The sequence below is a fragment of the Scyliorhinus torazame genome, chromosome 13 (assembly GCF_047496885.1).
Source record: "Scyliorhinus torazame isolate Kashiwa2021f chromosome 13, sScyTor2.1, whole genome shotgun sequence".
Lineage (NCBI taxonomy): Eukaryota > Metazoa > Chordata > Chondrichthyes > Carcharhiniformes > Scyliorhinidae > Scyliorhinus > Scyliorhinus torazame.
Genome location: NC_092719.1, coordinates 129,103,153 through 129,131,057, shown reverse-complemented (window position 1 = coordinate 129,131,057; position 27,905 = coordinate 129,103,153). Strand labels below are relative to the sequence as shown.

The 27,905-nt window shown below is 51.2% G+C and overlaps 1 protein-coding gene across 5 annotated transcripts in view; it reads left to right on the top strand.

The window, feature by feature from the left end:
- The window catches only part of itpr1b (inositol 1,4,5-trisphosphate receptor, type 1b), a 731,378-nt gene that overhangs the window by 557,407 nt on the left and 146,066 nt on the right, over positions 1–27,905 (top strand). For all 5 annotated transcript variants that reach the window (XM_072472138.1, XM_072472140.1, XM_072472139.1 and 2 more), the window contains 2 exons: positions 21,447–21,611; positions 22,261–22,456. In XM_072472138.1, the coding sequence (XP_072328239.1) occupies positions 21,447–21,611; positions 22,261–22,456 (361 nt within the window). The remainder of the gene's footprint in view (positions 1–21,446; positions 21,612–22,260; positions 22,457–27,905) is intronic.

The following is a 27,905-nucleotide window of genomic DNA, read 5'->3' as shown; positions in this document are numbered from 1 at the left end:
CCCCTCTGCCCACCTCTCTCCCCCTCTGCCCACCTCTCCCCTCCTCTCCCCTCCCCTCTGCCCACCTCTCTCCCCCTCTGCCCACCTCTCTCCCCCTCTGCCCACCTCTCTCCCCCTCTGCCACTCTCTCCCCCCTCTGGCCCACTCCTCTCTCCCCCTCTGCCCACCTCTCCCCTCTGCCCACCTCTCTCCCCCTCTGCCCACTCTCTCTCCCCCTCTGCCCACCTCTCTCCCCCCTCTGCCCATCTCTCTCCCCTCTCGCCCTCTCTCTCTCCCCCTCTGCCCATCTCTCTCCCCCTCTGCCCATCTCTCTCCCCCTCTGCCCATCTCTCTCTCCCCTCTGCCATCTCTCTCCCCTCTGCCATCTCTCTCCCCTCTGCCCATCTCTCTCCCCCTCTGCCATCTCTCTCCCCTCTGCCCATCTCTCTCCCCCTCTGCCATCTCTCTCCCCCTCTGCCCATCTCTCTCCCCCTCTGCCCATCTCTCTCCCCTCTGCCCATCTCTCTCCCCCTCTGCCCATCTCTCTCCCCCTCTGCCCATCTCTCTCCCCCTCTGCCCATCTCTCTCCCCTCTGCCCATCTCTCTCCCCCTCTGCCCATCTCTCTCCCCTCTGCCCATCTCTCTCCCCTCTGCCCATCTCTCTCCCCTCTGCCCATCTCTCTCCCCTCTGCCCATCTCTCTCCCCCTCTGCCCCATCTCTCTCCCCCTCTGCCCATCTCTCTCCCCCTCTGCCCATCTCTCTCCCCCTCTGCCCATCTCTCTCCCCCTCTGCCCATCTCTCTCCCCCTCTGCCCATCTCTCTCCCCCTCTGCCCATCTCTCTCCCCTCTGCCCATCTCTCTCCCCCTCTGCCCATCTCTCTCCCCCTCTGCCCATCTCTCCCTCTGCCCCCCCTGCCCATCTCTCTCCCCTCTGCCCATCTCTCTCCCCCTCTGCCCATCTCTCTCCCCCTCTGCCATCTCTCTCCCCCTCTGCATCTCTCTCCCCTCTGCCCATCTCTCTCCCCTCTGCCCATCTCTCTCCCCTCTGCCCATCTCTCTCCCCCTCTGCCCATCTCTCTCCCCCTCTGCCCATCTCTCTCCCCCTCTGCCCATCTCTCTCCCCCTCTGCCCATCTCTCTCCCCCTCTGCCCATCTCTCTCCCCCTCTGCCCATCTCTCTCTCTCCTCCCCCTCTGCCCATCTCTCTCTCCCTCTGCCCATCTCTCTCCCCTCTGCCCATCTCTCTCCCCTCTGCCATTGTCCTCTCTCCCCTCTGCCCATCTCTCTCTCTCCCCTCTGCCATCTCTCTCTCTCCCTCTGCCATCTCTCTCTCTCTCTCTCTCTTCTCTCTCCCTCTGCCATCTCTCTCTCTCTCTCACTCTGCCCATCTCTCTCTCTCCTCTCCCTCTGCCCATCTCTCTCTCTCTCTCTCCCTCTGCCCATCTCTCTCTCTCTCTCCCTCTGCCCATCTCTCTCTCTCTCTCTCTCCCTCTCTCCCTCTGCCATCTCTCTCTCTCTCTCTCTCCCTCTCTCCCTCTGCCCCATCTCTCTCTCTCTCCCTCTGCCACCATCTCTCTCTCTCTCTCTCTCTCTCTCTCTCGTCCCTCTGCCCATCTCTCTCTCTCTCTCTCTCCCTCTGCCCATCTCCCTCTCTACCTCTGCCCATCTCCCTCTGACCATCTCCCCTCTCTCTCTCTTCCCCCCGCCCCCTCAGTCTCTCTCACTCTCAACCTCTTTCTTACTCTGTCCCACTCTGTCCTCTCCCGCTGCCCATCTGGCCTCTTCCTCCCTCCCACCCTCCCCCTCCCCCTCTGCCCTCCCCGTTCCCTCTGCCCTCCCCCGTTCCCTCTGCCCTCCCCCGTTCCTCTGCCCTCCCCCGTTCCCTCTGCCCTCCCCCGTTCCCTCTGCCCTCCCCCGTTCCCTCTGCCCTCCCCCGTTCCCTCTGCCCTCCCCCGTTCCCTCTGCCCTCCCCCGTTCCCTCTCCTCTGCCCTCCCCCGTTCCCTCTGCCCTCCCCCGTTCCCTCTGCCCTCCCCCGGTTCCCTCTGCCCTCCCCCGTTCCCTCTGCCCTCCCCCGTTCCCTCTGCCCTCCCCCGTTCCCTCTGCCCTCCCCGTTCCCTGCTGGCCCTCCCCCGTTCCCTCTGCCTCTCCCCCGTTCCCTCTGCCCTCCCCCGTTCCCTCTGCCCTCCCCCGTTCCCTCTGCCTCCCCGTTCCCTCTGCCCTCCCCCGTTCCCTCTGCCCTCCCCCGTTCCTCTGCCCTCCCCCGTTCCCTCTGCCCCTCCCCCGTTCCCTCTGCCCTCCCCGTTCCCTCTGCCCTCCCCCGTTCCCTCTGCCCTCCCCCGTTCCCTCTGCCCTCCCCCGTTCCCTCTGCCTCCGTTCCTCTGCCCTCCCCCGTTCCCTCTGCCCTCCCCGTTCCCTCTGCCCTCCCCCGTTCCCTCTGCCCTCCCCCGTTCCCTCTGCCCCCTCCCATTCTCGCGCTGCTGCCCCCCCTATCTCTCGCTGCCTCCCCCCCTCTCTCTCTCTCTCTCTCTTCTGCCTGCATCCCTCTCTCTCTCTCTCTCTCTTCTGCCTGCCTCCCTCTCGTTCTCTCTCTCTCTTCTGCCTGCCTCCCTCTCGTTCTCTCTCTATCTCTCTGCCTGCCCCCCTCTCTCTCTCTCTGCCTGCCCCCCCCTCTCTCTCTCTCTCTCTGCCCCCCCCTCTCTCTCTCTCTCTGCCCCCCCTCTCTCTCTCTCTCTCTCTGCATGCCCCCCTCTCTCTCTCTCTCTCTGCCTGCCCCCCTCTCTCTCTCTCTCTCTGCCTGTCTCTCTCTCTCGCGCCTCTCTCTCTCTCTGCCTGCCTCCCTCTCTCTCTCTCTCTCTCTGCCTGCCCCCCTCTTTCTCTCTCTCTCTTTGCCTGCCCCCCTCTTTCTCTCTCTCTGCCTGGCCCCCTCTTTCCCTCTCTCTCTCTCTCTCTCTCTCTCTCTGCCTGCCCCCCCCCTCTCTCTCTCTCTCTGCCTGTCCCCTCTCGCCCCGCTGCCTGTCCCCCTCTCGCCCGCTGCCTGTCCCCCTCTCGCCCACTGCCTGTCCCCCTCTCGCCCGCTGCCTGTCCCCCTCTCGCCGCTGCTGCCCCCTCTCGCCCGCCTGCCTGTCCCCCTCTCGCCCGCTGCCTGTCCCCCTCTCGCCGCTGCCTGTCCCCTCTCGCCCGCTGCCTGTCCCCCTCTCGCCCGCTGCCTGTCCCCCTCTCGCCCGGCTGCCTGTCCCCTCTCGCCCGCTGCCTGTCCCCTCTCGCCGCTGCCTGTCCCCTCTGGGCCTGTCCCCTCTCGCCGCTGCCTGTCCCCTTCGCCGCTGCCTGTCCCCCTCTCGCCCGCTGCTGTCCCCTCTCGCCCGCTGCCTGTCCCCCTCTCGCCCGCTGCCTGTCCCCCTCTCGCCCGCTGCCTGTCTCCCCTCTCGCCCGCTGCCTGTCCCCCTCTCGCCCGCTGCCTGTCCCCCTCTCGCCCGCTGCCTGTCCCCCTCTCGCCCGCTGCCTGTCCCCCTCTCGCCCGCTGCCTGTCCCCCTCTCGCCCGCTGCCTGTCCCCCTCTCGCCCGCTGCCTGTCCCCCTCTCGCCCGCTGCCTGTCCCCCCTCTCGCCCGCTGCTGTCCCCCCTCTCGCCCGCTGCCTGTCCCCCTCTCGCCCGCTGCCTGTCCCCCCTCGCCGCTGCCTGTCCCCCCTCGCCCGCTGCCTGTCCCCCTCTCGCCCGCTGCCTGTCCCCCCTCGCCCGCTGCCTGTCCCCCCCTCGCCCGCTGCCTGTCCCCCCTCGCCCGCTGCCTGTCCCCCCCTCGCCCGCTGCCTGTCCCCCCTCGCCCGCTGCCTGTCCCCCCTCGCCGCTGCTGTCCCCCCTCGCCCGCTGCCTGTCCCCCCCTCGCCCGCTGCCTGTCCCCCCTCGCCCGCTGCCTGTCCCCCCTCGCCGCTGCCTGTCCCCCCCTCGCCGCTGCCTGTCCCCCCCTCGCCCGCTGCCTGTCCCCCCTCGCCCGCTGCCTGTCCCCCCCTCGCCCGCTGCCTGTCCCCCCTCGCCCGCTGCCTGTCCCCCCCTCGCCCGCTGCCTGTCCCCCCTCGCCCGCTGCCTGTCCCCCCTCTCGCCGCTGCCTGTCCCCCTCTCGCCCGCTGCCTGTCCCCCCTCTCGCCCGCTGCCTGTCCCCCTCTCGCCCGCTGCCTGTCCCCCTCTCGCCCGCTGCCTGTCCCCCTCGCCCGCTGCCTGTCCCCCCTCTCGCCCGCTGCCTGTCCCCCCTCTCGCCCGCTGCCTGTCCCCCCTCTGCCCGCTGCCTGTCCCCCCTCTGCCCGCTGCCTGTCCCCCTCTGCCCGCTGCCTGTCCCCCTCTTGCCCGCTGCCTGTCCCCCTCTTGCCCGCTGCCTGTCCCCCTCTTGCCCGCTGCCTGTCCCCCTCTCTGCCCGCTGCCTGTCCCCCTCTTGCCCGCTGCCTGTCCCCCTCTGGCCCGCTGCCTGTCCCCCTCTGGCCCGCTGCCTGTCCCCCTCTGGCCCGCTGCCTGTCCCCCTCTGGCCCGCTGCCTGTCCCCCTCTGGCCCGCTGCCTGTCCCCCTCTGGCCCGCTGCCTGTCCCCCCTCTGGCCCGCTGCCTGTCCCCCTCTGGCCCGCTGCCTGTCCCCCTCTGGCCCGCTGCCTGTCCCCCTCTGGCCCGCTGCCTGTCCCCCCTCTGGCCGCTGCCTGTCCCCTCTGGCCCGCTGCCTGTCCCCCTCTGGCCCGCTGCCTGTCCCCCTCTGGCCCGCTGCCTGTCCCCCTCTGGCCCGCTGCCTGTCCCCCTCTGGCCCGCTGCCTGTCCCCCTCTGCCCGCTGCCTGTCCCCCCCTCGCCCGCTGCCTGTCCCCCCTCTCGCCCGCTGCCTGTCCCCCCTCGCCCGCTGCCTGTCCCCCCTCGCCCGCTGCCTGTCCCCCCTCGTGCCCGCTGCCTGTCCCCCTCTGCCCGCTGCCTGTCCCCCTCTTGCCCGCTGCCTGTCCCCCTCTTGCCCGCTGCCTGTCCCCCTCTTGCCCGCTGCCTGTCCCCCTCTCTGCCCGCTGCCTGTCCCCCTCTGGCCCGCTGCCTGTCCCCCTCTGGCCCGCTGCCTGTCCCCTCTGGCCCGCTGCCTGTCCCCCTCTGGCCCGCTGCCTGTCCCCCCTCTGGCCCGCTGCCTGTCCCCCTCTGGCCCGCTGCCTGTCCCCCTCTGGCCCGCTGCCTGTCCCCCTCTGGCCCGCTGCCTGTCCCCCTCTGGCCCGCTGCCTGTCCCCCTCTGGCCCGCTGCCTGTCCCCCTCTGGCCCGCTGCCTGTCCCCCTCTGGCCCGCTGCCTGTCCCCCTCTGGCCGCTGCCTGTCCCCCTGGCCCGCTGCCTGTCCCCTCTGGCCGCTGCCTGTCCCCCTCTGGCCCGCTGCCTGTCCCCTCTGGCCCGCTGCCTGTCCCCCTCTGGCCCGCTGCCTGTCCCCCTCTGCCCGCTGCCTGTCCCCCTCTGGCCGCTGCCTGTCCCCCTCTCGCCCGCTGCCTGTCCCCCTCTCGCCCGCTGCCTGTCCCCCTCTCGCCCGCTGCCTGTCCCCCTCTCGCCCGCTGCCTGTCCCCCTCTCGCCCGCTGCCTGTCCCCCTCTCGCCCGCTGCCTGTCCCCCTCTCGCCCGCTGCCTGTCCCCCTCTCGCCCGCTGCCTGTCCCCCTCTCGCCCGCTGCCTGTCCCCCTCTCGCCCGCTGCCTGTCCCCCTCTCGCCCGCTGCCTGTCCCCCTCTCGCCCGCTGCCTGTCCCCCTCTCGCCCGCTGCCTGTCCCCCCTCTCGCCCGCTGCCTGTCCCCCTCTCGCCCGCTGCCTGTCCCCCTCTCGCCCGCTGCCTGTCCCCCTCTCGCCCGCTGCCTGTCCCCCTCTCGCCCGCTGCCTGTCCCCCTCTCGCCCGCTGCCTGTCCCCCTCTCGCCCGCTGCTGTCCCCTCTCGCCCGCTGCCTGTCCCCCTCTCGCCCGCTGCCTGTCCCCCTCTCGCCCGCTGCCTGTCCCCCTCTCGCCCGCTGCCTGTCCCCCTCTCGCCCGCTGCCTGTCCCCTCTCGCCCGCTGCCTGTCCCCCTCTCGCCGCTGCCTGTCCCCCTCTCGCCCGCTGCCTGTCCCCCTCTCGCCCGCTGCCTGTCCCCCTCTCGCCCGCTGCCTGTCCCCCTCTCGCCCGCTGCCTGTCCCCCTCTCGCCCGCTGCCTGTCCCCCTCTCGCCCGCTGCCTGTCCCCCTCTCGCCCGCTGCCTGTCCCCCTCTCGCCCGCTGCCTGTCCCCCTCTCGCCCGCTGCCTGTCCCCTCTCGCCCGCTGCCTGTCCCCCTCTCGCCCGCTGCCTGTCCCCTCTCGCCCGCTGCCTGTCCCCCTCTCGCCCGCTGCCTGTCCCCCCTCTCGCCCGCTGCCTGTCCCCCTCTCGCCCGCTGCCTGTCCCCCTCTCGCCCGCTGCCTGTCCCCCTCTCGCCCGCTGCCTGTCCCCCTCTCGCCCGCTGCCTGTCCCCCTCTCGCCCGCTGCCTGTCCCCCTCTCGCCCGGCTGCCTGTCCCCCTCTCGCCCGCTGCCTGTCCCCCTCTCGCCCGCTGCCTGTCCCCCTCTCGCCGCTGCCTGTCCCCCTCTCGCCCGCTGCGTCCCCCTCTCGCCCGCTGCCTGTCCCCCTCTCGCCCGCTGCCTGTCCCCCTCTCGCCCGCTGCCTGTCCCCCTCTCGCCCGCTGCCTGTCCCCCTCTCGCCCGCTGCCTGTCCCCCTCTCGCCCGCTGCCTGTCCCCCTCTCGCCCGCTGCCTGTCCCCCTCTCGCCCGCTGCCTGTCCCCCTCTCGCCCGCTGCCTGTCCCCCCTCTCGCCCGCTGCCTGTCCCCCTCTCGCCCGCTGCCTGTCCCCCTCTCGCCCGCTGCCTGTCCCCCTCTCGCCCGCTGCCTGTCCCCCTCTCGCCCGCTGCCTGTCCCCCTCTCGCCCGCTGCCTGTCCCCCTCTCGCCCGCTGCCTGTCCCCCTCTCGCCCGCTGCCTGTCCCCCTCTCGCCCGCTGCCTGTCCCCCTCTCGCCCGCTGCCTGTCCCCCTCTCGCCCGCTGCCTGTCCCCCTCTCGCCCGCTGCCTGTCCCCCTCTCGCCCGCTGCCTGTCCCCCTCTCGCCCGCTGCCTGTCCCCCTCTCGCCCGCTGCCTGTCCCCCTCTCGCCCGCTGCCTGTCCCCCTCTCGCCCGCTGCCTGTCCCCCTCTCGCCCGCTGCCTGTCCCCCTCTCGCCCGCTGCCTGTCCCCCTCTCGCCCGCTGCCTGTCCCCCTCTCGCCCGCTGCCTGTCCCCCTCTCGCCCGCTGCCTGTCCCCCTCTCGCCCGCTGCCTGTCCCCCTCTCGCCCGCTGCCTGTCCCCCTCTCGCCCGCTGCCTGTCCCCCTCTCGCCCGCTGCCTGTCCCCCTCTCGCCCGCTGCCTGTCCCCCTCTCGCCCGCTGCCTGTCCCCCTCTCGCCCGCTGCCTGTCCCCCTCTCGCCCGCTGCCTGTCCCCCTCTCGCCCGCTGCCTGTCCCCCCTCTCTCGCGCTGCCTGCCCCCCTCTCTCGCGCTGCCTGCCCCCCCTCTCGCGCTGCCTGCCCCCCCATCTCTCTCGCTGCCTCCCCACCTCTCTCTCTCGCTGCCTCCCCCCCTCTCTCTTCTGCCTGCATCCCTCTCCCTCTCTCTTCTGCCTGCCTCCCTCTCTCTCTCTCTCTCTCTCTCTGCCTGTCCCCCTCGTTCTCCCTCTCTCTCTCTGCCTGCCCCCCCTCTCTCTCTCTGCCTGCCCCCCTCTCTCTCTCTCTCTCTCTCTCTCTGCCTGCCTCCCTCTCTCTCTCTCTCTCTCTGCCTGCCTCTCTCTCTCTCTCTCTCTCTCTGCCTGCCCCCTCTTTCTCTCTCTCTCTCTCTCTCTCTCTCTGCCTGCCCCCCTCTTTCTCTCTCTCTCTCGCTGCCTGGCCCCCTCTTTCTCTCTCTCTCTCTCTCTGCCTGCCCCCCTCTCTCTCTCTCTCTCTCTGCCTGCCCCCCTCTCTCTCTCTGCCTGCCCCACTCTCTCTCTCTCTTTCTCTCTCTGCCTGCCCCCCCCTCTCTCTCTCTCTCTCTCTCTCTCTGCCTGCCCCCCTCTTTCTCTCTCTCTCTCTCTCTCTCTCTCTGCCTGCCCCCCTCTTTCTTTGCCTGCCTCTGTCTCTCCATGCCTCTCTTTAAATTACTTTGTTTACCCACCCCCCCAGATCAGATTTTTGAAGGCATTTTCACTGCATGTCACTAAATGTGACTCAGGATCATAGAAACTGCAGCTCAGAAGGATACCACTGAACCCAACATGCCTATACTTGGCAGAGACTAAGCTTTTTAATGAACACCTGTGTTCTGCATTAGTCTCTATTAGTTGCAATTATATTAAATTATTTAAAAGTTGTGGTATGTTCTGAAAGTAATTATTGCAAGGTGCTAAATTTAATGCACATTTTTCAGGGCTGAAAATATGAATAATGAACATACGAATTAGGAACTGGAATAGGCCATTCAGCCCCTCAAACCATTCAATAAGATCATGGCCTCTGCCTTAAAAATATGAATTGACCCTGTCTCCATTGCTCTCTGGGGAAGAGAGTTCCAAAGACACTCCACCTTCAGATAAATAAATTCTCCACATCTCTATCTTAAAAGGGAGTTCCTTTAATTTTAAACTGTCCCCTGGTTCTAGTCTCTCTCACCAGGAGAAACTGCCACCCTGTCCAGTCCCTTCAGGATAATGTATGCTCCAAGAAGACCATCTTTAAATCTTCTAAACTCCAGTAGATACAGGACCAGTCTATACAACTTTTCTCCATTAGATCACCCCTTCATCCCAGCTATCAGTTCAATAATCTTCTCTGAATTGTTTCTAACACATTTATATTCTTTCTTAAACAAGGAGACGAAAACTGTACACAATACTCGATATGTGGCCTTACAAACTGAAGCAAAAATCTCTACTTTTATATTCCATTCCGTTTGCAATAAACAATATTCTATTTGCCTTCCTAATCACTTGCTGTATCCGTGTACTAATTTTGTGCGAATCGTGCACAAGGACGCCCAGATCCCTCTGTCCTGCAGTATTCTGCATTTGCTCTTCATTTAAATAATGTGCTGCTTTTCGTTTATTCCTGTCTTAAGTGGATAAGTTCACATTTCCATCTGTCAAATTTTTGCCCACTTATTTAACCTATTCATATCCCTTTGCATGCTCCTTAAGCCCTCGTCGCAACTTACTTCCCCACCTAACTTTGTGTCAGTTGCAAACTTAGCAATCATGCATTCTGTCCCTTCTTCCAAGACATTGATAGAAATTGTAAATAGTTATCGTCCCTGCACTGATCCCTGTGCCACTCCACTCATCACATCTTGCCACCTCGAAAATGACTGGTTTATGCCTTTTCCCATTACCTGTTAGCTAATGAATCCTCTATCCATGCTAATGTGTTACCTCTGAGACCAGGAGCTCTTATTTTATGTGGTAAGTTGTCAAATGCCTTCTGAAAACTGAAGGACATCCACTGGTTCCCTTTATCCAAGTTGCTTGTTACTTTCTCGAAGAGCTGTAATAAATTCGCCAAACACTATTTCCCTATCAAAAAACTATTTAACTCTGCCTGATTGTACTGAGATTTTCCAAGTGCCCTGCTATCGACTCCAACATTTGTTCTGTAGCAGATGTTAAACTAACTGGCCTGTCATTTCCTAGTTTCTGCCTCCCTCCTTTTTTAGCAGAGGAGCTAGGTTTGCTATTTTTCCAATCTGTTGGGACCTTTCCGAATCTAGTGAATTTTACAACCTTAAATCCAATGCATCTACTATCTCAGCCATCACTTCTTTTAAGACCTTTGGATGAAGTCCACCAGGAGCTGGCGACTTGTAGCTTTTATTTCCAATAATTTCTCACTACCCTTTCCCTGATGATGGTAATTGTTTTACATTCCTCCCTCCCTTTAACCTCCTGATTCACACGTATTTCTGGAATGCTATTTGTAGCTCTACAGTGAAGACGTGCAAAATATCTGTTCAATTCATCTACTATTTCCTTGTATGCTTTTCCTTTCAATTTCATCCTGTCCTTTACTTCCTTTCTTAGCCATGGATGGTACGTACTTCCCTTGGAATCTTTCTTTCTCATTGGAATGTATCTTTTCTCAGTATTCTAAAATATCTTCTTAAATGCCTGCCACTGCATCTCTACTGACCTACCCCTTAATCTGATTTCCCAGTTAACTCTCAGCTCCGTCTTCATTCCCTCATAATTGCCCTTATTTAAGTTTAAAACACTAGTCTTCGATCCACTTTTCTCCTGCTCAAACTGAATGTGACAATCATATGATCACTGTTACCTAGGGGCGTCTTCACTAATTAATTCACTAATTTTTTTTTAAAAATATATTTTATTCCAGTTTTTTGGCCAAACATAACAATACGTAGTGTTTCTTTTACAGAACAATAAAGCAATATAAATAGCCGTGGCCAGTTTTAAACAAATAAATAAATAATATATATAATAAAAAACAAAAGAAAAACAAAACTAAATGCCTTGTCCAAAATAAATACTCTCCAAAATTACAGTCCAACAGTCCAATATACAATTACATATACCAAATACCTATACATGTACAATAACATCCCTGAGAGTCCGTCCGATTCCTCCCTTAATTCACTAATTTTTACAGTAACTTCATTGCAGTGGTAATGTAAGCCTACTTGTGATACTAACAAAGATTATTATTAATTAATCAATCGGGTCTTATAGCACATTACTAGATGTAGAAAGGTCTGGTCTCTGATTGACTTTCAACATGCTGCTCTGAGAAACTGAACTAAAAACACTCTTTATGAATTCAACATCTTGACTACCTTTGCCAATCTGATTCATCCAATCTGTATGTAGATTTAAATAAGTAATGATTCGCCATGCCTTTCACACAATCTCCCATTTTCTTCTTCCCATTTCCCCAACCAACAGTGTAGTTACTGTAAACCACTTCTAAAAGTAACTTTGTATCTTTACTATTTCTCATGTCTACCCAAACTGATTTGAAATCATGATCTCCAGCACGAAGAGTATCTCTCTCCATTGTGCCGATGTCATCCTTAATTAACCAAGCTACCCTTCTACCTTTTCCTAATTTCCTGTCATTCCTAAATGTCATGCACCCTTGAATATTCACATCCTGCAGCCATATCTCCAATGATTACCAGAACATATTTATTTCTGTTTGTGCTGTCAATTCATCGGTTTTGTTATAAATGCTGCAGGTTTTCAGATATCGAGCCTCTGATTCCGACTTTGTGCACTCTGTCCCTTCCTGCCAAGCTCTGATCATCAATTTATTTATTGCTACCTTGGTCTCTTGTCTTCTCTATTTAATTGATCACATCTTACCAAATTAAATCCCCCCCCCCTCCCCCACCACCACCAACAACAACAACTATTTAACTTCCAGCCCTCAACTGCTTGGCTTCTAAACACCTTAAAAGACCAGCAGCATCATTGTTTCAAAAACTGCAGCCAAAAAGCAGTTGGCTGCAGAGGGGAAGGAAAGAATGACACTATTAGAAACAGATTGTTTGTGAATGCATTCCCTGGAGTAGCTGGATAACATAGTTCTTCATTAGTCCATCAAGGCTGTAGCATAACATAAGGGTACAAGATAATGGCAAATTAAACATGGGTGACATGCGATTTTAAAAAAAAATGTTTATATCAAGTCACAGGTTCAGTCATATGACACTCCTCTGACTTTCCACGTGCTCATGTACAAGTTAAACTGCAAAGATCCCTGTCAATCATTCTCAAAACTGCCTAAAAGCCAAGTCAAATTTTACAAAATGAGAGGATAGTTTTTTTCAAAATCTTTCCCCAACTCTTGCCAAGGCAGTAAATTGAAGGCATTTTACAGCTTAGGTTTAACAATTTCAGTTCTTAATCACTGATCCCATTTTCTCTTTGCAGTCTTTAACGATTAACAACTCCTCTGGACCCATCCCTTGATTTTTTTTTTTGTCCTAATACGTCTCTTTTTGCCCCATACCTAAATCGCTTCTGTCAGTTTGTCCTCCTTACCCTGTCACTGACATTTTATCCTTTGTCCTAACCTATCTCCTTTTCCCTGGCTCTTATTGCCTATATATTTCTAAATATTTCTAACTACTTCCAGTTCTGACGAAAGGCCATCAAAACTAACAGTAAACAAGCTTCTGACACCTGCGCTTGATGTCAGGACGAAGCCGTTGAATCGCGTGAGATTTGTGACGCTCAAGACCTGAGTTCACAGACTCACTCTTCCACTCCTTCCGATTAGCAGCGGCGCTCTTCCAAGAACCCGTCAAATTCGTCCTGATATTTCCCTCGCCTCCCCCATTCATGCTGCTCCTGGCTTTCTCTCCTGGGTGCCAATTGACTACTGAAGTCTTAGAACGATGTACATTACCCAGTGTGCTGCAGTTTCTGTAATGGTGACACTGTAGCAAGGAGTGAACTGTGCATAAGTGTGCATGAAAACTTGTGGGCAGCACAGAGGCTCAGTGGTTAGCACTGCTGCCTCACGGCGCTGAGGTCCCGGTTCGATTCCGGCTCGGGGGTCACTGTCCGTGTGGAGTTTGCACATTCTCCCCGTGTTTGCGTGGGTTTAACTCCCATAACCCAAAGATGTGCAGGGTAGGTGGATTGGCGACGCTAAATTGCCCCTTAATTGGGGAAAAAAAATTTGGTACTCTAAATTTATATTTAAAAAAATGTTTTTAAAAAGTGTGCATGAAAAATCGACCCTTTTATCATCCTCTCCACTCCATACCATAAGAAGCTACCTGTAGTAGTGAGACTCAATGCCATGCCTGGCTTTGCATCTTCCGATCTCAAGGGGAATTTTTAATGATTTCACAGGATGCTGCTTGGGAGGTTAGTAATGGTAGAGCCATTGAAGTTTGCAGCACAAAAAGAGGCCCTTCGGCCCATCAACTCTGTTGGCCTTTTGTTGCCCATCCCTAACCGTTTGATGGGTCTTTTCAGAAGACAGTTACGAGCCAATTTCATTCTTTTTTAAAATAAATTTAGAGTACCTAATTATTTCTTTCCAATTAAGGGGCGATTTAGCGTGGCCAATCCACCTAAGCTGTGCATCTTTGGGTTGTGGGGGTGAGACCCACGCAGACATGGGGGGAATGTGCAAACTCCACACTGACAGTGACCCAGGGCTGGGATCAAACCCGGGTCCTCAGCGTTGTGAGACAGCAGTACTAACCACTGTGCCACCATGCCGTCGGCAATCACATTCCTGTACGTCTGGAGTCACATGTAGGGTTGACCGAGTAAGGATGACAGATTTCCTTGAACCAAATGGGTTTCTATAACTATTCAGTAGTTTCATTTTTTTTTCCTATAAATTTAAAGTGCCAAATTCTCTCTCTCTCCAATTAAGGGGCAATTTAGTGTGGCCAATCCACCTACTCTGCACATCTTTCGGTTGCGGGAGACCCACGCAGACATGGGGAGAATGTGCAAACTCCACACGGACAGTTAACCAGGGCTGGGATCGAACCCCAACAATGCTTACCACTGTGTCACCGTGCTGCCCATATTTAGTAGTTTCATGGTTGCCATCACTCGTGCTCACTTTTTATGTCTGGCTTGGTTTTGATTTGGTGAATTCAAATTTCCCTGCTGCCTTGATAGGATTTAAATCTTTCCCCAGATCATTAGTCCAGGTCTCTGGATTATTCATCTGGAGACGGAATCACTATGCTACCGTACTGCTGTAGTTCAGGTATGTTAGTCATTAGCCGCCAAGATACTAATAGAGACTTTTACTCGTGCTCTCAACTCCTAATGCACCGGTTTTGAGCAACTGACCGGAATTAAATTGGTACTTGCCAAAAAACTGTAAAACCAGTGCCCACAAAAATCAAATATTTGACATTTGGCAAGATCTGCAATTAGTGTGCAAAGCAAAAGAAACTATTGATATCTCACTGTGTGCCTCAATTCTCTGCATTATGCTGACACTGTAGTATTGACTCTGTGGCAACAACAAATTATTACTTTTAATATCTAATAATATAAGCAGTCTATTGAAGCACTGCCAAGAGTGCAGCAACAATGTGCATCGACGAGGACGTTACTAGAATTGATTGAACAAGCTTCTCTTATATCTGGAAAAGTGAAGACTAAGAGGAGACCTGAAAAAGGTCTTTGATAAAAGGGCTCAATAGACTGGATGTGGACCATCTTGTTTCTGCTTGTGGGAGAGTTCAGATCAAGGGGACAGAAATATAAAACAACAGGTCAATTGAAAGATTTGGGAGGAGTGTTTTTGTGCAGAGAATGGCGCAAAGGTAGAACTCGCTGTCACGTGGAGTGGTTGAAGCAGATAGCATTGATGCATATAACTGAGGGGACTTGAGGCGCTCATGAGGAAAATGGGATGATAGGGATATGGGGGCAGGGAGAGAAGAAAAAGAGTGGGAGGAGGTTGATGTGGAGTATAAACTCTGGCATATATCTGTTCGGTCAAATGGCCTGTTCTGTGCTGTAGACATTTGGGGGGGCAGAATTATTTTGAGGCAGCAGCAGAGAGTAGCGTTGGTTCTCTTGTCGGTCACCAGCAAGGAGGTTTCCTCATTGATAGCTGGGAAATCGATAGTCTGTGTCGCGCTGTTTTTCCCCTCAACATTAATTTGAAGTTGGCTTTATTTTACAACAACTTTTATTCATATAGCACTTTTAATGTAATGAAATATCCCAAGCCACTTCACTTGAGCATTACCGAGCCTCGGAGGGACATGTTTACGTCAGAGGACCAAAAGTGGTCAAAGAGGTTTTAGGATGTATTGTGGTAATTTTTTCAGTACTGTTCAGTTTTAGCAAACTGTGGAAATATCTTTTCGGCTGTGCATCACCAGATGACTTCCAAAGTAGTTTGATGCTGATGATCTTTTGGTGGCTGCCTTTTCAGGAATAATAAAATCATGCAAAATGCTCTAGGATCGCAATAAACAAAATAGCCACCTGAATTTGTTACATGATCCTGACTGGCTGATGTTGCTTTTTAAAGAAAAACAATCTATTACTTAAATGAATTGTGGATGTTATTTGTTTTTTTGTTAAGTGTTCATTGTGCTCCGAATCAGTGCTGAGTGAAAGTGAAGCATTACGCCACAACCCATGATACACATGCAGTTGCAAATTGTAGAGCAGCCAAATTAATAATCTGTCATGAGGTTTATCTGTTTTGTAACTGTAAAGAAAATTGGACAAATTGTTTCAAATGTCCCAACCTTTGTGTGCATTCTTTTCAAAACCCGGTTTTCCATTCTGCTTCAGTCTCTAACATGATTGTTGTGCTGTTTCATTAAAACATGCATTTGAACCCACTTTTGCGCAAATTAACTGTGAATATCATATTGGAAAAGCATTGAGTAAATTTTCTTGTTCATCAATATTGTACGCAGGATGTTGATTTACAGAGGAGCGTTCAAAAGGGTGAAGCGTTTCATTATACGGGCTTTGCAATCCAGTGTTCCCTCTGAATCCCTTCAAGTAAACAGGAAGTCAAACAACGATACAATGGGGTTGTTGTGGTTTCATTTGTTCTATGCCAGAAAGCCAGTCGGTGAAGGATACATGGGGGCCAATCTTTACACATTTTTATATTTAATTACAGAATTAGATTTTGCAATCTGTTACGGACAGGCTGCTAGAGAAGAAGTGAAATTCCTGTTCCCTTCCCCACTGCCCATATTCAATAGTCTTGGAAGGAAGGTGTGTGTGTGTCTTTTAACCCTGAGTGAACGGGCAATTTGAATATCCAGCATCAAGCTTTTAGTGAGTTTAAATAAGGAGGATTGTTCATCACCCACTCTCTCTTTCTCTCCTCCCCCCCCCCCCCCCCAATTCGAACGCTGCAGCACTCACTCACAGTCTCACACACATGAACACGCAAGGGAGGTATAGGTGAAGATAACAGTGTACCTTTACAGTTTATAAGCAAAAGTATAGTTCATAATACACGATTGGCTTGTTCCAGAAAACACACTGTTTTGCGCCTGATGAAGTAGACTCCTTCACTTCTGAAGTCTAGTTTAAAAAGTTCGACAGTCTGAGTCATGTGTAAAGAGGTTTTCAGGATTCTCTCAAAGGGATTGACTTCCGCAGGTCACACAAAGTTAGTGGTTTGTAGTCTAACTACCAGGAGGTCAGTTGGCAGTGTTGGTGGACGTGAAAAGTTCTAGGTTATGATGTTACAGTCCCCGCTTTTTAAGATGTCACCCTTTCTGCTGCATTCTAGTCCTGTGTCTAAGTAGCCATTGTGAAATTGTAAACCTAAATTACCTGTGTTGAGAGACAGTAATACTATTCCACTGGATTTGGCCCTCACCCGAAAACCTAGCATGGAAAGTCGTAAGTTAGAAATCAGAGGTGGGAACCCAGGCTGATTGGTTACTGAGACCCATTATACCAGTCAAACTGCTGAGTTTGCGGGCTACTAGAATTATTGTTCGAGGCTGTGTCAGCCCCCTCACTCGGCTCTGACTTTAACACCTGCACCACTGTCCCAATTTCTGCCGAGGCCACCAGGAGACCAACAGAACACATTTAGTTGTGTTCATCAGAGATTTAACTGCTCCAAAGCACAGAAATACGAGGAGGCCTTGCATATTACCACCGGACATGACATAAAGAACAAAGAAATGTACAGCACAGGAACAGGCCCTTCGACCCTCCAAGCCCGTGCCGGCCATGCTGCCGACTAAACTACAATCTTCTACACTTCCTGGGTCCGTATCCCTCTCTTCCCATCCCATTCATGTATTTGTCAAGATGCCCCTTAAATGTCACTATCGTCCCTGCTTCCACCACCTCCTCCGGTAGCGAGTTCTAGGCACCCACTACCCTCTGCGTAAAAAACTTGCCTCGTACATCTACTCTAAACCTTGCCCCTCTCACCTTAAACCACTGCCCCCGAGTAATTGACCCCTCTACCCTGGGGAAAAGCCTCTGACTATCCACTCTGTCTATGCCCCTCATAATTTTGTAGACCTCTATCAGGTCTCCCCTCAACCTCCTTCGTTCCAGTGAGAACAAACCGAGTTTATTCAACCGCTCCTCATAGCTAATGCCCTCCATACCAGGCAACATTCTGGTAAATCTCTTCTGCACCCTCTCTAAAGCCTCCACATCCTTCTGGTAGTGTGGCGACCAGAATTGAACACTATACTCCAAGTGTGGCCTAACTAAGGTTCTATACAGCTGCAACATGACTTGCCAATTCTTATACTCAATGCCCCAGCAAATGAAGGCAAGCATGCCGTATGCCTTCTTGACTACCTTCTCCACCTGTGTTGCCCCTTTCAATGACCTGTGGACCTGTACTCCTAGATCTCTTTGACTTTCAATACTCTTGAGGGTTCTACCATTCACTGTATATTCCCTACCTGCATTAGACCTTCCAAAATGCATTACCTCACATTTGTCCGGATTAAACTCCATCTGCCATCTCTCTGCCCATGTCTCCAAACAATCTAAATCCTGCTGTATCCTCTGACAGTCCTCGTCGCTATCCGCAATTCCACCAACCTTTGTGTCGTCTGCAAACTTACTAATCAGACCAGTTACATTTTCCTCCATCATTTATATATACTACAAAGAGCAAAGGTCCCAGCACTGATCCCTGTGGAACACCACTGGTCACAGCCCTCCAATTAGAAAAGCATCCTTCCATTGCTGCTACTCTGCCTTCTATGACCTAGCCAGTTCTGTATCCACCTTGCCAGCTCACCCCTGATCCCGTGTGACTTCACCTTTTGTACTAGTCTACCATGAGGGACCTTGTCAAAGGCATTACTGAAGTCCATATAGACAACATCCACTGCCCTACCTGCATCAATCATCTTAGTGACCTCCTCGAAAAACTCTATCAAGTTAGTGAGACACGACCTCCCCTTCAGAAAACCATGCTGCCTCTCACTAATATGTCCATTTGCTTCCAAATGGGAGTAGATCCTGTCTCGAAGAATTCTCTCCAGTAATTTCCCTACCACTGAAGTAAGGCTCACCGGCCTGTAGTTCCCTGGATTATCCTTGCTACCCTTCTTAAACAGAGGAACAACATTGGCTATTCTCCAGTCCTCCGGGACATCCCCTGAAGACGGTGAGGATCCAAAGATTTCTGTCAAGGCCTCAGCAATTTCCTCTCCAGCCTCCTTCAGTATTCTGGGATAGATCCCATCAGGCCCTGGGGACTTATCTACCTTAATATTTTTTAAGACACCCAACACCTCGTCTTTTTGGATCTCAATGTGACCCAGGCTATCTACACACCCTTCTCCAGACGCAACATCTACCAATTTCGTCTCTTTTTGGTGAATACTGATGCAAAGTATTCATTTAGTACCTCGCCCATTTCCTCTGGCTCCACACATAGATTCCCTTGCCTATCCTTCAGTGGGCCAACCCTTTCCCTGGCTACCCTCTTGCTTTTTATGTACGTGTAAAAAGCCTTGTGATTTTCCTTAACCCTATTTGCCAATGACTTTTCGTGACCCCTTCTAGCCCTCCTGACTCCTTGCTTAAGTTCCTTCCTACTTTCCTTATATTCCACGCAGGCTTCGTCTGTTCCCAGCCTTTTAGCCCTGACAAATGCCTCCTTTTTCTTTTTGACGAGGCCTACAATATCTCTCGTTATCCAAGGTTCCCGAAAATTGCCGTATTTATCCTTCTTCCTCACAGGAACATGCCGGTCCTGAATTCCTTTCAACTGACACTTGAAAGCCTCCCACATGTCAGATGTTGATTTGCCCTCAAACATCCGCCCCCAATCTATGTTCTTCAGTTCCCGCCTAATATTGTTATAATTAGCCTTCCCCCAATTTAGCACATTCACCCTAGGACCACTCTTATCCTTGTCCACCAGTACTTTAAAACTTACTGAATTGTGGTCACTGTTACCGAAATGCTCCCCTACTGAAACATCTACCACCTGGCCGGGCTCATTCCCCAATACCAGGTCCAGTACCGCCCCTTCCCTAGTTGGACTGTCTACATATTGTTTTAAGAAGCCCTCCTGGATGCTCCTTACAAACTCTGCCCCGTCTAAGCCCCTGGCACTAAGTGAGTCCCAGTCAATATTGGGGAAGTTGAAGTCTCACATCACCACAACCCTGTTGTTTTTACTCTTTTCCAAAATCTGTCTACCTATCTGCTCCTCTATCTCCTGCTGGCTGTTGGGAGGCCTGTAGTAAACCCCCAACATTGTGACTGCACCCTTCTTATTCCTGATCTCTACCCATATAGCCTCACTGCCCTCTGAGGTGTCCTCCCTCAGTACAGCTGTGATATTCTCCCGAACCAGTAGCGCAACTCCGCCTCCCCTTTTACATCCCCCTCTATCCCGCCTGAAACATCTAAATCCTGGAACGTTTAGCTGCCAATCCTGCCCTTCCCTCAACCAGGTCTCTGTAATGGCAACAACATCATAGTTCCAAGTACTAATCCAAGCTCTAAGTTCATCTGCCTTACCCGTAATACTTCTTGCATTAAAACATATGCACTTCAGGCCACCAGACCCGCTGTGTTCAGCAACTTCTCCCTGTCTGCTCTGCCTCAGAGCCACACTGTCCCTATTCCCTAGTTCTCCCTCAATGCTCTCACCTTCTGACCTATTGCTCCCGTGCCCACCCCCCTGCCATACTAGTTTAAACCCTCCCGCGTGACACTAGCAAACCTCGCGGCCAGGATATTTATGCCTCTCCGGTTTAGATGCAACCGTCCTTCTTATACAGGTCACACCTGCCCCGGAAGAGCTCCCAGTGGTCCAGATAACGGAAACCCTCCCTCCTACACCAGCTGTTTAGCCACGTGTTTAGCTGCTCTATCTTCCTATTTCTAGCCTCACTGGCACGTGGCACAGGGAGTAATCCCGAGATTACAACCCTCGAGGTCCTGTCTTTTAACTTTCTGCCTAGCTCCCTGAACTCCTGCTGCAGGACCTCATGACCCTTCCTGCCTATGTACCAATATGTACAACGACCTCTGCCTGTTTGCCCTCCCCCTTCAGGATGCCCTCTACCCGTTCGGAGACATCCTGGACCCTGGCACCAGGGAGACAACATACCATCCTGGAGTCTCTTTCACGTCCACAGAAGCGCCTATCTGTGCCCCTGACTATAGAGTCCCCTATTACTATTGCTCTTCTGCGCTTTGACTCTCCCTTCTGAACATCAGAGCCAGCCGTGGTGCCACTGCTCTGGCTGCTGCTGTTTTCCCCTGATAGGCTATCCCCCCCCCCGACAGTATCCAAAGGGGTATACCTGTTCGAGAGGGGGACAACCACAGGGGATTCCTGCACTGACTGCCTGCCCTTTCTGGTGGTCACCCATTTCTCTGCCTGCACCTTGGGTGTGACCACATTTCCACCACCTGCATGCTTCTAAGTGCATCCAATTGCTGCTCCAACCGAACCATGCGGTCTGTGAGGAGCTCCAGTTGGGTGCACTTTCTGCAGATGAAGCCATCCGGGAGGCTGGAAGCCTCCCGGACCTGCCACATCTCACAGTCCGAGCACTGCACCCCTCTAACTGACATTGCGTCAATTAATTAAAATTTAAATTAAAAAAAAAAAAAAAAAAAAAAATTTTTTAAATATATATTTTTTTAAATTTCTAAGTTACTGCTAACTATCTGTTTCCTAGCACTAGATTTCTAATAGAAATGCGAAAGCTAAATATCGTAGTCTCTGATCTCTGGCTTAGATACCCCTCTAAATTATAATTAAGTAATTATGTTTAATTAGTTACCAATGCTTAATTTTTTTAATTTAGGTTAGATTCCCAACCAGCCACTCAGGTCACAGCTTTTCTGTGATGTCACTTCAGTTTCCCCCGACACACACAATTTGAAAAAGGTATAAAAGTAAAAATGAGTAAAAATCACTTACTTACCTTCTGAGTGTCTTAGATGTTCTCAGGTTCTCTCCCTGACAGAGACCCTAGAATGTCCTTCCTAAGTGTTGACACCTTGCCGTTTTTAAACATTTTTTTTGTTCATTGGACATTCTTTAAAGAGGAGGGGGTAGGAATTTGATACTTAATGCACTGTCGTTTTTCACTGCTTAGATTAAATCCCACGGTGACTATGTAGGTTCAAACCTCCGAATCCATAGCTCTTTCCTGGATATTCCTTTTCACAAAGTAATCGCAACCATGTGAAAATCAAATTTGAGCTTGCATGGCAATGTAGTTACTTAGCTGGGTTGTGTCAATTTGCATAGCCATTCAAGTTGAGCCAAAACGGGTCCGGTTCGGTTGTTTTGACTATTTAAAGGGAGATTTGCCCTGTGGAGGCAAGCTGTTCAAGGATATATAAAAGCCACAGTTCTCGGAAATGAAACACGTAGAGGTGGAAAGAAGCTTTTTATAGAAATTTTGGTTACTTACTGTAAAGCTAATACTTAAAATAATCTGGCTTTATGTCTGTTGATATTGAAAGACTGAACAGTTATTTTGTCTTCTGCTTCCTAACAGGTTGGCAATAAGGTAATATTCCTGACGAGTTTTGTGGGAAACAGAGGAACTTTCACCAGAGGTTACATGGCAATGGTCCTGGATGTGGAGTTTCTTTATCATCTAGCATACACACTAATATCTGTCATGGGACTATTTGCCCATGAATTCTTCTATAGTCTGCTGGTATGTATCTGGAGGAAATCGATCCAATTTTGCTTCAAACACTTGAGCTTCGAACTTGGCCAAACGACCAGGAGTGGGAAGGATATACAGAAAAGTGAATTGTCTTTCTATTCAGAGATGAGGAAGATCAGGTCGTGAGTTGAATAGCATTGTCACCAGAAACAGGTCATAGAATCATAGAGCAGAGAAGGAGGCCATTCAGCCCACCATTCCTGAACCAACCCCTTGAAAGAGCTATGAAATTAGTCCCATCCCCCTGTTTCACCATTGCCCTGCCAGTCATTTACTCTTTTCTTACCCTACGTAGCAACATAAAAGATCTAATGGGAGTGGGGGGTGGGAAGCGCAAAACTCTGTTTAACCCAATAGTGCAGTTGTTTTACACATGACAATCATCATGCAAGAACCATTATAGATTTAATGGAAGTTTGCATTTTATGTGTATGACTTTACATATTTGAAGGGACTCTGAAGTGAATATATCTTGACTACAGGAAATATTTATGTTATCCTATGCAATTCCTAAGCTTGAAGCAATATACTAAAGTGCATTTACTCGAGATAGATTAGCCATGTCCAGCAGGTTAGATTTCTTGACCTTTACTTTTCATGAAGGTAAAGGGCTGATCCCTCTCTGTTTATTTTTCAGCTTTTTGATCTGGTATACAGAGAAGAGACATTGCTGAATGTCATCAAGAGTGTCACGCGAAATGGCCGCTCCATCATACTGACAGCTGTGCTAGCTCTTATCTTAGTCTACCTGTTTTCCATAGTTGGCTTTTTGTTTTTCAAGGATGACTTCATCCTGGCAGTGGACAAGGTGCCAAACAAGACCTACTGGGCAGGTAAAATCAATATATTAAGTAGGGCTGCACTTTGTGGTTGAAGTACATATTTCTTTGAGGACTTGTGAAGCATTGAATAGGATAATCTCTATATTTTCAAACAATTCCATTCCCGTGAGTTTCCGCAGTGAATACCCTATTTTGTACTCTTTCCCCCCCCCCCCCCCCCCCACAACCACCACCACCACCCACTCCCCATGGACTCATTGTAGTATAAACGTAACAAAAGAGTGTAGAACATACAGTGCAGAAGGAGCTCATTCGGCCCATCGAGTCTACACCGACCCACTTAAGCCCTCACTTCTATCGTATCCCCGTAACCCCACCTATCATGGCCAATCCACATAACCTGCACATCCTTGGACTGTGGGAGGAAACCGGAGCACCCGGAGAAAACCCACGCAGACACGGGAAGAACGTGCAGACTCGGCACAGACAGTGACCGAAGCCGGGAATTGAACCTGGGACCCTGGCGCTGTGAAGGCACAGTGCTATCCACTTGTGCTACTGTGCTGCCCCTATGTTTGATATGTGTAGGTGGGGTAAGTCTGATTTGTTTTCATGGGAAGAACTTGAAATATATTTTGTCCAAAGGTTGGTCTTTATTTTCAGAGATTTTTTCCTTCTGCACTCAAGTAATATCCAGATGTCTTAAGTACAGTACATAATGAGTTTCACACAACGGCAATTCCATTGGCTAGGTCAGCCAATCCAGCAGAATAGATGAAGGCCGGATCCCCAAAGACATGCTGTTCGGCGAGCTTAATATCAGCACTTGGCCAACAGGTCACTAACATCTGCGATGCAAGAATGCCTGCAAGCGAGATCTCAAATTGACCGGGTTCAGAGTTGATAAATGGGGAGTTCTCACTGCTGACCACAGTGCCTAGAGACCAGCAAACCAGAGGGGTGTGGAAAAAGCAGAGGACCAAAGAAATAAACAGGTGACTTAAAAGAGACCCTGCCAGAAGGACAAAAGGTCAGTTGACCTTGGGCCAAATGCAGAAGAGATTGCCACTCGCCAATTAGCTTCTACAGCCACAACAGGATATGTTCAATACGAAGTGACAGACACCCTGGGCGCAGTCCATCGCCTCCCGCGATGCCACTAAAAATAGCAGTCACATTAGCCTTGTGTTAATATAGTGTGCGTTAATATAGAGTGCAAAGTTGAAGGGATGTGACAAAAAGTGCCACATCAAGATCAACTCATACTGAAACTTGATATGTTATTTCTGCACTTGAAAGTTGATGGAAAGGCTTTACCAGTAGCAAAGCGTCATTATCATGTTTTCATCAAACAAGCATATTTATTGTACAGAGCTTTTTCCCAACACGTCACGTTCAGGTTTTTAAAATATATTTGTTTCAGCAGTTTCCTAACTCTTCCTGTTCTCAAAGCTTGTCTCTCTTCATGGTGAGAGATTAGTAACTGCCGAGGTGAAAATGGATTTGCATGTCCAGGTACACACTGAACTAAAAGCGACAGAAATTTATCAAAAAGGCAAATGGAATATTGGCCTTTATCTCAGCAGGGCTTAATTAAAAAGCAGAGGCAATTGTGCTTCAGCTCTACAGAGCTTCGATCAGATCTCATCTAGTCTGCTTACCTCGGGAAAGATAGATTTTGCCTTAGAGAGGTTATAGCAACAGATTCACCAAATTGATTGCAGGGCATAAAATTCTCAGCCCATGTTGCATAAAGTTGGCTTGCACACCCTGAGTTTGGAAGGTTGAAATAGATAATCAGGGTGTTTAAAATGAGAAATGGATTTCATAGGGGAGATGCGTTGAAATGATTTGTTTGGTCTGTTACATCCAGTTTTAAGGGGCAGCACGGTGGTGCAGTGGCTAGAACTGCTGCCTCACAGTACCGAGGTCCCAGGTTCGATCCCGGCCCTGGGTCACGGTCCATCTGGAGTTTGCACGTTCTTCCCGTGCTTGCGTGGGTTTCACCCCCACAATCCAAAAGATGTGCAGGGTTGGTGGATTGGCCACACTAAAATGAATTGGGTACACTTAAGTTATTTTTTAAAAATCCAGTTTTAAAATGAAAACTGCCGCAAATTTGGAGTTTAATCAGAAAGCATTTCTTCACCTCGAAGAAGAGTGAAAATTTGGAACCTCCTTCCCACCTCCCCATCGCTCCCAAAAAAACTATGGATGCTGGAATAATTGACATTTTCAAGACTAAGATCGAGATTTTTATTAGGCATGGATATCAATATGGATCAAAGGTGGATGTAGTAAATGGAATTATCTTCCATAATCTAATTGAAAGGTGGAACAGGCTCAAGAAACTTAATAGCCTGCTCCTGTTCTTTCATAGACTAAAGACTTTACATACCCTTGAAAATAGTACACAGTGCAAGTTGACAGTGACCCCAGTGCAGCACTCCTGCTGAACTTCACGTTGACTGATAATAGATTTCAATCAACTCAGTACAGCAGAATTCAAATGCAGAACAAAGCTTTTACAGTCCAAAATTAACTGAATTATTTTTTTTAAATAAATTTAGAGGCCCCAATTAATTTTTTTTCCAATTAAGTGGCAATTTAGTATAGCCAATGCACCTAACCTGCACATCTTTGAAACCCACTCGGACTGAATTATTTATTTATAGATTAAAGCACGCAAAATGGAATGGGCATAATAAAGCTCAATTATCAATCGGGGAGGTCCTCTATAAAATGCGTAATTGAGTTTAATTACTGTTTAATGTCTCAAACATTATTATCAATCGAAAGGCTTCTGGTGCCAAGTTGACCTGAGCTACACAGTTTTTACTGAAGAGTATAGATACACAAGACTGGAAGAAGAATAAGAGAAGCACTGCAGTGGTGGTAAAGACATCCCCCAAGGACATCACTGCAGTGGTCATTGTCAATTTTGGTTATGTTGTCCAACTACATATACATTTGAATAATTACATCCATAATTCAAGCTCCAACGCACTAAGGGACAAAGAGTGCATTACACGTATCATATATTTTGAAGAGACCGAATGATATTATCTGACGTTTGTGTTTGTTAATGTACAACCATGTTGGCCCACTGAAGTGCTTTGTTTGAATCTCAAGGTCAGTAATAAAGGTTGAGCTACAATCTGTGAGAGTTTAGGCAAGAGTATCATTCTCCAAAACTTCGAGGATTAGGTTTGATTGGGTGAATCATCAAATACTTTCTTCAATTCTGTTGTTCCTTCAACGAGACGGCTTTAGAGTTTTACAGAATTGAATACAAGCTTTTGGAGTTGATGACAACTTGTATGTGATCAGCCAGAAAGTCCTCCCACACTAGGGAATCCTGGGTCTCCTAAAAGCACATGGAAACATTCTCGTTGACCCCAAAATTAACGGGGAAGAACTTGTCATCAGCAGCGCTATTAAACAGCGCTTAGTTTGCAATAACCTGCTCACAAACGCTCAGTTTGGGTTCTGCAGGTATCAGACCTCATTACAACCTTGGTTCAACATGAGTAACAGAGATGAACTCCAGAGATGAGAGTGTTTACCCTTGACATCAAGGCAGCATTTGACCGAGTATGACATCAAGGAGCCCGAGCTAAACTGAGTTAATGGGAATCAGGGGGGAAAACTCTCCACAGGGTGGACTCATACCTAGCACAAAGGAAGATGGTTGTGGTTGTTGGAGGTAAGCCACCTCAGGCCCGGGGCATCACTGCAGAAATTCCTCAGAATGACCTTCCTTTCAACATAAGGTCAGATGTGGGGATGTTCGCTGATTTGTTCAGCACCATTCATAACGGCTCAAGAGACTGAAGCAGCCCAAGTGCAAATGCAGCAAGACCTGGACAATTTCCAGGCTTTTGCTGAGCGGCAAGTACCCCTTGTGCCACATAAGTGCCAGGCAATGACCATCTCCAATAAGAGAGAATCAAACCATACCATTGACATTCAATGGCATCACGATCACTGAATCCCCAACTATCAACATCCTGGGGGTTTCCATTGACCAGAAACTGAACTGCACTAGCCATATAAATACTGTGGCAACAAGAGCAGGTCAGAGGCTAGGAATTCTGCAGCAAGTAACTCACCTCCTGACTGCCCAAAGCCTGTCCACCACCTACAAGGCACAAGTCAGGAGTGTGATGGAACACTCCCCACTTGCCTGGATGAGTGCAACTCCCAACAACACTCAAGAAGCTAGACACCATCCAGGACAAAGCAACCTGCTTGTTTGCACCCCTCCCACAAACATTCACTCCTTCCGCCATCGACCCTCCACCACCGACATGCAGTAACAGCAGTGTATACCATCTACAAGATGCATTGCAGAAGCACACCAAGACTCCTTAGGCAGCACTTTCTAAATCCATACCGCTACCATCAAAAGGACAAGGGCAAGCAGGTACATGGGAACACCATCTGGAAGTTCCGCTACAGTCACTCTCTGCCCTCACTTGGAAATATATTGCCGTTCGTTCACTGTCGCTGGGTCAAAGTCCTGGAACTCCCTCCCTAATAGCACTGTGAGTGTACCTACATCATGTTTACTGCAGCAGTTCAAGAATGCAGCTCACATCAGCCTACGGTGCTGAGGACTCTAGTTTGAATCGCGGCCCTGGGTCACTGTCCGTGTGGAGTTTGCACATTCTTCCTATGTTTACGTGGGTTTCACCCCCACAACCCAAAGATGTGCAGGTTAGGTGGATTGACCACACTGAATTGCCCTAAATTGGAAAAAATAATAATAATAATTGGGCGCTCGAAATTTTTTTTATTTTTAAAAAGAATGCAGCTCACCACCACTTTCTCAAGGGCAATTAGCGATGGGCAACAAATGCTGGCCTAGTCAGTGAATCCCACATCCCGTAAAAAATGAATTGAAGAAAAAACTTTTATAGGCAGAATTACATTTTTTAGGGCAGGGGGCATACATTGACTTGTATTTCATGAATTTATAAAATTGCAGGCTGGAATAACAGAGGGTAATATGGTAAAGGGACTCAATTAGATAGATGGAGAAAACCAAGTTCCTCTGATGGAAAAGTCCCAAAACAATTGGGCATGATCATGAAGCTGTAGCCATTATAAAAATCTGGAAAGCTTTCTCTCTGACCCCCCAACAAAGGCCCTGGACGCTGAGGTAAATGTTCAAAACTGTCATCAATAGATTTTTGTTGAGCAAAGTAAATGAAGTTGAGGTATAGGTTAGCAGTGATCTCATAGAATAGAATAGATCTCATAGAATTTACAGTGCAGAAGGACGCCATTTGGCCCATCGAGTCTGCAAAAGCCCTTAGTATCCCAAAAAAAGGTTAGGTGAGGTTGCTGGATTACGGGGATAGGGTGGAGTTGTGGGCTTGAGCAGTGTGCTCTTTCCAAGGGCAATTTAGCATGGCCAATCCACCTAACCTGCACATCTTTGGACTGTGGGAGGAAACCGGAGCACCCAGAGGAAACCCACGCAGACACTGGGAGA